Below are 12,009 nucleotides of genomic sequence, written 5' to 3'. Positions count from 1 at the left end.
TTGCTCTGCCAGCTTTACAAGGCCTAATTAGCTTTGCTCCTATTGTTTGTAATTACAAAAGCAAACAGCCCTTGGAGATTGAGGGGCTAGAGGAGGTAGCTCCTTGACTGAGCTTAAGAAGATGTTTAAAATACAGTTTGCCTCTCATCACAAGTACTTAAAAATATGAAAGGGATGAACTCAAAATCCCGGTGGACATAAAACAGGGGGATAGAGCGTTGCTGTCCTGGCCAGGTATCACTGCAGATTGTAAGACCCCATGCCCAACAGGAACCATTCTCTACCTGGTCTGCAAAAAAGGTTGTGCTGTCACAATAGAAGAACAGTATGCTCCCTGAAGGGCCTTAGAGTGAGATGAAGAAGTCACACATGGATCAGCAGGACTCTGCTCTGAAGACAGAACACCTCTCCTACACCTTGGCTCTGTGCCCCATCCCTTCCCCATTCCTGCAGCTCCCACTCCCCTGCCAGGGACAGTCTGCCTTGCCCCTGCCCCTTCCTGCTCCACCCAGGGTGCAGCCTGCCTTGCCGAGGAGCAGAGCAGACCTTCTGGTTCCTGGGCTGCAATCGGGGCAATTACTGGGTGAGTTTCTGCCAGAGGCCACAACTGCCTGACTCACTGCAGAAGATCTGTCCCCACCTATGTCTGCTGTAGATACACACAGCTAAACAAGCTCCATCCTGGCAGGCAGGCTCCCAAAAGCCCAAGTCCCACTCTTCACTTCCATGTGCACTGTTCCAAGTTCTGCTCAAAAACAAGAAATGAAGTAATAGTCTGATTTTCCTTAAAAAAGTCCATTTATTGAAATTGTTTAAACACTTTGTACAAGTTCCCAGTACAAGCATCTGCTCCCTGGCTCAGGGTTAATGCAAATACAAAAACACAGACTTCAGCAGCTCTTTAATGTGACCTGAGCTGCCACCTCCCAAGACAAGAGGTCTCCCGAGGCAGCTGCTGTGCACAGGCAATTCCCCATGGAGAAGGGGGAAGCCACGTGGCCCAGCTCCAAGTACAGGCCAACATCAACTCAAGCCTGAAGCAAATGCTCTGGTTGGTTTCTTTTAGTAACTTTATGCTGCAGGAGTCAGGTACAACAGAGGTACAAGGCTTGTACAGACCACCAATGTGGTACACAGCTCAGCCAGAGGCTCTCCCTGTCTACAGAAGGAAACGATGCCTCTGAACATAAACACAGTTATAAAGCCTGGTCAGAAGCACCAGTTTCCTTCTATACAAAAAGGCTGAGCTTTGGAGAAGTGGCACCATCCCTCTAGGAATCGCAAGAATTAACTCCCAGTGTCAGCCAACACCAAGTGACTGAGTGGGTGTTTCAGGGAAGGGGTGGGACCCTTTGATGAACAGCATTATTATTTTATTAGGTATGATTTAATATGTAAGGATGGCTATATCTTAAAAATGTTTGTTTCTTTCTCTTTGGTGAGCTTGGATTACAAGCAAATGCCATAACCTTTGGGTCAGTTTTCTTGGAATTTGCCTTCATATCATCACTGTAAGTGTTTACAAGAAATAGACAGGATGGAATGGCAGTGTGTGAGGTATCCTTGGGGAAACATCAGGGAGTGGCAGTGCATTCAGTTTGGTTTAGCACAGCTAGCTGCATCAGGCAGAGATTGGGAAACTAAGCCCAAATGAGAAAGCCTCAAGGAAAGAGGAGAGTGTAAAAGGTGACCTGTACCACACACAGGGATAAAGCTTCAAGCTCAGCTGCCAGGAGGGGAACATGGAGAAACAATCACTGGCAGCACTCAGTGTCTAAGGAACAGCCACAGCCTCACCAGGGACACACAGTGAAAACAGAAGGCAATCCTTTTTCCTTGAGCTCTTCCCTGGTACCAGGGAAACCTGCAGATGCTTTGGAGTCTGGTAACTTCTCTGGTCTCTACCTTACACTGCATCTTCCATTAGCCAACAGCATGTGCACAAACAGAGCAGATTTCCACTTAAGCCACAGCAATTTTTTTCTGACCCTTTGTCTGCATGGAAAGGAGGGTACTGAAGATGATGCCAATAAGACAGTACAAGAGCATTTTACATCTCTTCAAACATTCTTACATGTAAAGTCTTTTCCCCAAAATTATGTTTCCCCTTAAGCTATTGGTTTCATCATTCTGTATATAATATATGTTCCTTTAATTTCTACACACACCACACTGGGCTCTAACTTATGGGACTGAATTGTTACCATCTATTTAAAAAAAAATAAAAACAACCAACTAAAAAAAGCACCAACATCCGTCTATAAAAACAGTATCATTTTCCCTTTTACTCCCAAATACTAAACTTAACCCAAGCTTGGAGGTTTTATCTTTCCAGTGGCAATACCTATGAATCTAGGCTAGCCTTCCTCCATGGGCTGGGAGAGAAAGGAGAAGTTGCGTCCAGTAGCAAAGAGGATTACAAAAATATACACATTTTTGGGAGAAGAGGAAGGCAGAACCTAGAGCCTGGACTCTGCTCAGGACAGTGGCATTGTAGTGTCCTCTCCAAAATGCTTTCACTACCAGTGCTGGTGGCTCCTCTTGTTTGTTTCATTATACATAATCCTTCCCTGTGGAGGAGGCATTTTTTGGGTAGCCTCGGGTGGGTGGATATGAAGTTTCTCTCCGTGGACAGGAGCAACAGAGGAAGGATCCCCCCAGTATGGCCAGAGATGAAGCTGCCCAGCCAATGAAGAGAGCTGATCCAAACTCAAATCTGGAGAAGAAAGAAGAGAAAAAGTGGGAATCACTGTAAACCAGAGGTATCACTTTAGTTATACATTCACACAAAGCAGAAGGAAGCAGAAACTGGGATGGACGTGGCTTCCTAAAAGGCAACAGCTTGGAGCAGTCAGGCTTTGTTGACCCTCGAAGCTCAGAGCTGGGTTTCTCCAGTATTTTGGGTCACGCCCAACAGCTGCAGGGCAAGCTCTGTGCAAACCAGTCCTTTAGCATGTAGTGGGGTAAAAATCACAGAAGTCCCACCAGTGATGTCTCTGGCAGTAATGTTACCTTAAAGCCAAGAGCCACATGGATAATGAGATCTGGTCCCAGCTCTTTCTGCACAGCCTGAAGCCAACCCAGCTACTTCAGAAAATTCCCTTTCTTTGCTTTGAGTGACTGCTACCCAAACCTAAGCCCTGTGAGTGTTTGTCATGCTAAACTATAGTGTGTTATACCAAATGGGTCAGTACCTGGTGTTGACAGGGGTAAAAGGGTCATAAAAGGCCCGAGCCACTCTGTTGCCATACCACGATGTGGCCACCAGCGCTGCCAGACCTGCACACAAAGAAAACAAAATGTCATGGCTTAAGAAAAAACAATCAGCAAAATCACTGCAAAAATAAGGATGCAGCAGAAATCAGCATCTGGAGTAAAGCTGAGCTGCTGCTACCCTGGAAGTTCTGAGCAGTTCTATTTAGTGCTGGTTGGAAGAGAAGTTGAGAACAGATTTGAGGCTTCCCACAGTTACACTGCAGCAAAGGCAGGACTGCTCTGCTGACGGCCTTTTCTCACTGAAGCAGGGTCAAAGTCAGCTCTGCCAACAGATATGGAAAGGGTGAAGTCCATATACTGTAATGCCAGTGCCAAGGTGCCTCAGGTAGCCTGAACAGAGCCCTCTAAGGAGTTCCCAGACCAAAATGCTCTTGGAGAAACACGTCAAGCCCTCCCACATCCTGTACAGGATATATGCCACCTAGGAAACAGCACATTTAACACTCAACACATCTGTATGTTACCAACCTGAAATGATGAAGATCACCCCACCAAAGACAGCCATCCTCATCTTCTTCACCTGGTCATCTTCCATGCACTTCATGCATTTCATGCCTGTCACAGCAACAAATATTCCGACGAGCCCTAGGAGTATTGAAGCCACCATCAAAGCCCTTGTGGCCTGCAGACTGCCTGGAAGACAATAAGATTTGAGTTACCCACAAAGTAAACTCAAGATACAAATCAAAACTACTGGGCTCAGCAATCTATCTAAATATTCCTGCTCCCTAATACACAGGATACAGCCAAGCAAGACATTCCTTCTCATCTTTAGTCTCAAGGCTAAAGGATCATGCATCAGGATCAGAGGACTCTGCCTCTTCTAAAATGCATGGCAAACAAGGGCATGCAGTGGCTTTTCGCAGGAAATGACCTGGGAATTGCCCTCAGACTTCTTTTGTTCCTTGATCATTTGAATCCCAATTGGAAGGACACATCTGTTTATCAAAAGAATAATTCAGATTTAGGTTCTACCTTGACAAAGTACTTAAGCACATGTTTTAATATGAATAGTGACATACATATGAATAGTGCCACAGCAGACAGCAAGGACCATTTACTGCTCAACATTTCCAAAACCTGTCTTTCATACAAATAACTCAGTGCTGATTTTGTGCTATTCTCAGTTTGAGTCCCAGAGGGTACAGAAATACAATTGCAAAAGAAATAGGACTTTCCCAGGCAACTGAAAAATACCTTGTTTTCTTTTCTATATAAAATATTTAGCTTAATTGACTAAAGATACTCAAATGTTTTCAAGAGCTTCTTGTGCTTTTGAAGAGTTGGAGCATGGGATGATGCCTCCCATAGTGAGTTCTCAGCAGACTTGATGTACCTTGGGATTTGTTTTTTATATGGAGACACCTGAATGCATGAGGACACACTAACACTATCTATGTGAGCTACTGAACTTAATTTACATTACTGCTTTTCTTTGGTATCAAGAAAATCCCAGGCATTACTAAAAAAACCCTCAGGCGACAAAACACCTGACTAGCAGTGAAATAAGAGCCTGAGCTTTATTGTCTGGCAAATCAGGTTTGTTTGAACAGAATGAATTTTCATATAGAGAGCCCTTTAAAGCCCTGAGAACAAACAGGGCTGGTTAATAAAATGAATAAGCTCCAAGGAGCATGCTGTAACCAAGGCACAGGTGTCCCCTGACACAGAATCTCAGGTCTGGAGCTCACCCCTCAAAACACCCTGACTGCATCCTCATAGAGCTCTGCAAAGCATTTCAGGCTTGAACTGCACGATTTAAGCCTTTAACAGAGCACCTGCACACTCAGTCAGGGCTGGCATGGCAAACCCATCCGAGTCCCTGCCACAACAATGGGCTCTGTGGCCCAATCTGAAACTCTGAGCTCAGACCTGGCACTGGCCAGAAGGAGAGCAAAGCCACACAGCCATGCTCTGTAGCTTCTTTACTACACTTTGTCCCACAGAACTGCTTGTGCGGGAAAACTCCTGTGACCCATACCAACACCAGGCTCTAATTTTGCCCTAAAACAGATCTGGATCTGCCCCTTCTCGCTCAATCTTATTATTCTGTAAACACATTGTGAAACCAAAACACAGCAAAAAGACAAACAGAGCAACAGGAAGGAACACACTTTCATAAGATGAGTGTTGGCTTTCTTGGGAAAAATTCCTCAATCAGCTTGGCTAATATCATCTCTCACCTCCTTCAAAGGCGAAGGTGACACACCTCGGCACCACCCAAGTGTTAATCAAAACCCATCTGCTGCATGTATAGAAACCCATTAACAAAGCCAGTTGTCACTTAAGCATAAATCACCACTGCAGTATCCAAACTCGTTTTTAATTGATTTATCTCCACTGTCAGAGATTACACTCCAAAAGTAATTTCTACCTGACAAAAGTGATGCCAGTGTTCAGAAAGGCTTCAGCTGACAGGTTGCCACCCAGGCAACCAATTCAGCTGCCGTACCTTTAAGGCTAAATCGTGCCCTACAGCAGAAGCTCTGGAGAGGCCCATGGCTGAATACCAGTTTGTACTAGGCATGAGAAACTGTATGTTCTGCAGAGGTACCAAACGTGTTTTATCGAGACTACAGTATGTTTGGGTCAGTCTTACTGCAGAAGAAATTACTTTATAGGAGAGGGTTTTGAAAGAGTTCTTTCATGAAGCTCAAAATAGGCAATGCTATCTCTAAAAACTAGAAAAACTGTTATAAGGGCAGGAAAAAACGTTTCACCTTCACACACAGTGCCAAGGGACAAACACACAAAAATGCTGGAAAAAGTCTCTATGACCTCTAAAAACCCAACTGTGAAATGCACCAAAATCTCAAGATGTATAAGTATTAATTGGATGCATGCCACGACAGCTTTGCAGAAGCAGCTGAACAAAATACAGCATTGTGAGCATTCCCCAGGGCTGCCCACTCTCAGCAGGCGCTGGTGGGACAAGTCCTGCTGCCCTCGCCCCCTCCTCATGCATGGCTCCATGGCACAAAGGGACAGAAACATGTAGGAAACTTGCAGTGGGACAGCAGAACAGGTTGGGCCTTTGCAGAACATTCTGTTCCTTTGTCCCAAGAAGCTGTAATGTGACATGACTGTGTTAGCCAACCATCCTCCACCTGCCCTGTGCTCCCAGCACAGCCTGGGAGGCAGCGCTTTTGCAATGTGTACAGTGCACTGGCCAAAGTTAATCATCATACAAGCTACCAGTTAGTAACTACACATTAACAGACAATCTGTCAATGGAAGCTCCACATCCAGGGGCTGGGAAAGCTACTTTAATAATAGTTCTGTTGTTCACACAGGCCTTTCAAGATGCTTTAAAAATCCAAAATTATACAATATTGTCTCAACCTGCTAAACAGGACAGACTACTGACATCAAGTAGAAGTAATCCACAGCAATTTAACTTTACAACTTCTACCATATTAGAGGGAAAACAGGATTTCCCCTATCCTCCTTGCTGCTGCAACTGTCTCACCAACAGGAACAGGAAAACCCAGGCAGTCTTGGGAGCCCTTGGGATAAAAACAGTCCTACACAAGGTGAGACAAACTGTCCCGGCACCAAACAAGAACTGTCAGATGGCAACAGTGTTTTGTCAATACAAACCAGTATTCACTCTGAAGCCAAGCCTTTTGATTGCTGGTTAGCAATGAGAGACATGGCCTGAAAACCCTATAGCAACAAAGCAGCAAGAACTGAAGAACAGAGGCTTAAAATGCCCAATGACAATTAATAACATATGTGCATTCTACAGGGCATCAAAAACCCCAAAGTCCACAAACATGCAGCTGCAGCTCACACCTGTTTCACTGAATAAACCCCACATCTTAAAAAAAAAAAAAAATACCAACAAACCATTCAGAATTATTGTTAGTGGTTTTGGACACAAACAACCTCATTCGGTTTATCTGAGGCCTAAGTAATATGCTTTCCTTCCCACAACTATCATTAACTGAGACAGAAGTAATTGCTGGTAACTGCTTAGTTATATAAAAAAATACTTAAGTACTTCACCTGCAGATGTTTGAAGGTTTTCTCTGTCATCCCATTCCCTTATTCAATCTCTTTATGTCATTTATATTACAGAAAAGCTGTTGGGAAAGTGCCATGGGATTTTTGTAATGCCTGTTTGTAAAGCAAAATTGCTGTAATGGCTTTGTGTGCAGATTATTCTCTGATAGGAATGCTCATCAACTACCCTAATTTAAAATAGGGACTTTTCCTTCCCTTCCCATGGGCCTTCATCCAACTAACTGATGACAAAATACAGGTGAAACAGAGGCTGTGCAGTTCCCTCTAATCTTTATGAGGGAAGTTACCCAGGAATTACAAGCACCCCTGCAGTATAGGAAGCATGTTCCACTGTCCACCTCCGAGAGAAGCCAGCAGCCTTCAAAGCCTTCCTACCGGGGTTTCATGAAAGCTGGATTCCCTGAAAGGAGCGAGGGCTGAGATCCTGCCGGTCTGCCCTGTCAGCATGTGAAAGTTACTTTAGTGCAGCAGGTGGGACTGAAGATCTGAGCAAGCAGAAACAGCTTCAGAGTGGCCAGCAAACATCTTTCACACTTTGCAGTTGTTCTCAGTATACACACAAAAGCTACTAATGGCTTGGAGGTTTTCAAGCCCCTTACCAGACCCTGCAAAAGCCCACCTTGCATACCCATCAGCATCAGACTCCAGTCTGGAGACTTTCAAAGCACCTCCCTACAAGTCTAAAAGATCATACCAAGGTATCCAGGCAGGACAAGGGACTGGGCACTGTTTGTTTTTCTTACAAAATAGGAAGGTTGGGAACTCCCTACTGCATGTCCAGTGCACAAGAGGCAAGTTCAGCAGGTAACAGTGACCTTGTACTCTGCGTGTCTGAAAACAAGTAAAGTTTGGTGCCCTCCTACCCTACTGACAAATAAAGATTGGTAGTAAGACAAGCATGATACCACCATTTCCAGATTCCTGGGCAGAGGAGACCTGGGCAGCCTGTTTTCCCACAAAGCCTGGAAATTCCCTTACCAAGAGATTTAGTAACACATAGTAACACCAGCTACTAAAAGCTGCTTAGAAGCTGCTTGTAGAGCAATAAAGCCAGTGTATTGCGACAGACTCCCATGCATCCCCTCTTGCAGGCACACCAGGGCACTGCACAGGAACAGCCTCGGTGGCATTCCAAGTAACCCTCTACCTTCTCAAAGCCAGCACAAGTGAGACTGTGTTATCACTCAATCATGATTTTTCATCAGGAAGGAACAGGATTGAGAAACACAGTAGCAAATTAACCCTTAACCCACATGAAAGCACAGATACCAGCAGGTTCTACCGGCTTAATCAAGATCTAAAGATGGAGAATTGGACACATGTCTCTCATGCTTTGTCTTTCCCTGGGCCACCATCCTAACTCCCCTACCACCAGAACTGAGCATCAGTAACCTGAGCATGAACTGTTCCTCCCCCCCACCCATTCTCTTCCCCAGCTCCTGGACAGGCTCAGCCCGGGTGGTAAAGGTATAGGAGGGAAGACTTCACATTTCAGCCATGTTGCTTGACCCAGAGGGCATTCAAAACCTTGTTTATTTTCCGGGCTAGGGCACAAAGGCTCATTGTGGATGTACTAGGTTTGGTGATGAAGTGATAGATGAGTCTCAGCTTGTCTCAGGCACAGAACCTCTCCCAGCAAAATCAAACAGGTCGATGAGTATCTTCTGCTAAAACAGCCTAGACAGGATCCAGAACAACATCTCTCCTGAACAGGAGAATGTGTTTAGGTGGGGCTGGAAACTTTCAGTGACAGGTACCAGAAGCCCTACTCCCTCCTGTCTGAGACCATCCCCCTGAGACCCCGAGGAGCACAAAGCTGGGCTAAGCTCCATGGACCATGCTGGAGGGCCACAAGAACAATGCTGAGGCTGTGCAACAAAGCCTCGTTGCAAGGGTGGCATTTGTTGCCTCTATGTCTGCGTGTGGCCACGCACTGCTTTTCACGTAAGCCAGCAAAACGCAGCCTTTCTGTTGCCTGAATAGGAGCAGTGACATAAGCCCTCAGCTGAACACAGCTGCGGGAGGAGTGCCAGCACGGGTGCACTCCAGCAGGGTGCCCACATGGGAAGCTGGAGCCCTCTTGGTTGGCTAATGGTGCTCATCAGCTTATGCCAACCCCATCTCTGCCTTGCAGCCAAACACTGACACATCCAGAGGAATGGCAACAGCCACCAGATGTTCCAAAACTTGCTGGCAGAGCCTTCCAGCATTCCCACAAACACGAGTTACTGCAGGTGCAAGAAGGCTCAGTCCTTTCTACAGGGACAAAGTAATTACAGATCTGAGCCTTTCCCATCAGTGCATACGGCTCTGACATGCGGCCCAGAGCACCTGGGGCATATGAAGCCCTGGCAGGAAAGCATGGCTAGGCAGAAGTTCTACCCACACAGCTGTGCCACTTCCACCAGGACATGGATGAATACAGTAAGGGAGCTCTCCACTGCACCTGTCCCAGTGTTTGGCTGTTGAATTGGGTATAAGTGATTTGGGGTTTTTTTTTGGTTTGGGGTTTTTTTGGCACCTCCACCCAAATCAACACTGCTGGTCCCTACCCAGGCCTATGTAACTGCAGGAGGGACATCAGGAGGGAAAACAAAAGATAAGCTGTATGTCCCCAGGCATGATCTGCCTAAAAGCGGGCAAGGCACAGCCTAAGCAAGCTGAGGGAACACAAGAACAAGGAGCCCTTTTGCCAGCCCTCACCGATTTTCCCTGTGAGGATAAACATACCCTGTTATTTGAGAATTCTCAGTCATACTGTTCTGCAGAGCTCGGTGGCGAGAACAGAAAAGGCCACCACCACAAGCTCAGCCTGGGTCCCTGTCACCTCCCTCCCCTGTAGCCCTGGAAGAGAAGAGCCCGTATTGTTCGCAGGACAAAGGTGAGGGGAGCAGCTGGTTTCGGCCTCGGCCATGAATGGCCAGGTCAGGAGGGCCTGGGGCAGGTTTTGGGGATCCTGTTCAAGGCGGACTCCATTTACAGCACAATGGGCTGCACACAACCCCCGAGGCAAGGATACCTTTCGCAAGCCATCCAGGGGGTGGATGGAGATTCCTCAGCCACTGCTGGCATCCTCGCCCCCCACCCGCAGTGGGAGATAAGAGGATTGAAGCTGAGCTGACGCATAATTAGCACCCCAAGCACTCCGGACTGCCCCGATCAGCGCAGCCCCGCACCCCGCGAGTGCCGAGCGGGTGCGCAGCGCTCCCCGAGGGAGCGACCGCACCTCCGCCAGCTGCGGAGCTCGGGCAGGGACCGGGAGCGACGGACTGGGCTGGCCGCGAAGGTGGGTCCGGCTTCACCGCTGACACACAGGAAGGGCTGGTGGCAGCCGGACTCGGGGACACTCCCCGCGGACCTCGGTTTACGTGAAACTGCCTGCTCATTCTTTTGGGAAAGAGAAGGTGACCAAGGTGGCAATTATTATTTTATTAATTAGGGAGGGACGAGGGTGTACCAGGACTCGAGATGAGACAAGGGGTATTGAGAAAGTAGTACATTTGTTTTAACCCCTTTGGGTGCCCTCTCTGAGGCTCCAGCTCGGCTTGAGCACCCGAATGACAAGATAAAAGACCCAAATATTATCTTGGCATACCAGCCTGCCTAAAAACTCCAGACAGCGCTACCTGGGCAGGACGCCAGCTCACCTGCGAGCCCTCAGTTTAAAAGCCCCACGGGAGGACTTTCCCAGAGAACAAAAACCAAAACAGTCAAAGGCAAACAGGAGCCGTGCTCCAAAAGCCCACGCCAGCCAGGCTGCTGAGCTCTGCTGCCGCTCAGCCGTGCCCAGCTGGGCAGCCCAGTCCCTGGCTGGACCCCCACAGCCAAAAGCTCTCGCAAACACGGCGCTTTCCGGACCGCACGTAGAGAATCAGCGGGCAGGGCGATGCGGGGCAGCTCGGGTCCTGCCCGGGCAGTGCCCTGCAGCGGCCCCGCTCCCCTCCCGGGGCGGCTGTGCCGAGGGCGCCCCGCAGGACAGCGGGGAGCGACCCGAGCTCCGGCGGGGAGCCCCAAGAGACACGCACCCGACCCCGACAGGATGAGGAGTCAAGAGATGGGGGACCCCGAGCCCTGCACCTTCAGCCCTGAAGGGGCAGGCTGAGTAAATTCAGCGGGACAGAGCCCGTGAGAGCCGACAGCAGCGGCATCCCCAGCGCGACAGGCACCCGGGCGGGGCAGACCACACGGACGACGGCGACAGGACACTGGACGTGCAACAGGACTGGCAAACCCAGTCCAAATATTTCATCCTGAACTTGGACGGGACCGACCCGGCGCGGGGCAGTGGCCGTGCGGGAGCAGTGCCCTCCGCCCGGCCGGAGCGAGAGGCGGAGGGGACGGCCCCGACGGGACGGACACCCCGGCACCCTCACCGCCCCCAGCCCCAGCTTACCCTCCAGCTTGAGCAGCGAGTCGTACACCTTGCACTGGATCTGCCCCGTGCTCTGCATGGCGCACGACATCCACAGCCCCTCGTAGAGCGCCTGGGCCGTGACGATGTTGTCCCCCGCGTAGGATGCCATCTTCCACTGGGGCATGGCGGTGCTGATGATGATGCCGATCCAGCCGAGGAAGGCCATGACGAAGCCCAGGAGCTGCAGGCCTCCGCTGGCCATGGCTGCGGCCGGGGGCGCTGAGGGAGGCACGGAGGGAGGGAGGGAGGGCGCGCGCCGCTCTGCCCCGCGCGGCTCTGCCGCCCGCGCGCCG

General features: G+C 48.8%; 1 protein-coding gene across 1 annotated transcript; it reads right to left on the bottom strand.

The window, feature by feature from the left end:
* Nucleotides 1-779: 779 nt before the first annotated feature.
* On the bottom strand, nucleotides 780-12,009 carry CLDN1 (claudin 1). Its single transcript, XM_021536848.2, has 4 exons — nucleotides 11,696-12,009; nucleotides 3,745-3,909; nucleotides 3,195-3,279; nucleotides 780-2,716 (listed from the first exon to the last, which is right to left on the bottom strand). The coding sequence occupies exons 1-4, from the start codon at nucleotides 11,916-11,918 to the stop codon at nucleotides 2,554-2,556; spliced, it is 636 nt and encodes a 211-aa protein (XP_021392523.1). The 5' UTR covers nucleotides 11,919-12,009; the 3' UTR covers nucleotides 780-2,553.

Source organism: Lonchura striata, chromosome 10 (genome assembly GCF_046129695.1).
Source record: "Lonchura striata isolate bLonStr1 chromosome 10, bLonStr1.mat, whole genome shotgun sequence".
Taxonomy (NCBI): Eukaryota; Metazoa; Chordata; class Aves; order Passeriformes; family Estrildidae; genus Lonchura; species Lonchura striata.
This window is presented reverse-complemented; position numbering and strand designations above follow the sequence as displayed.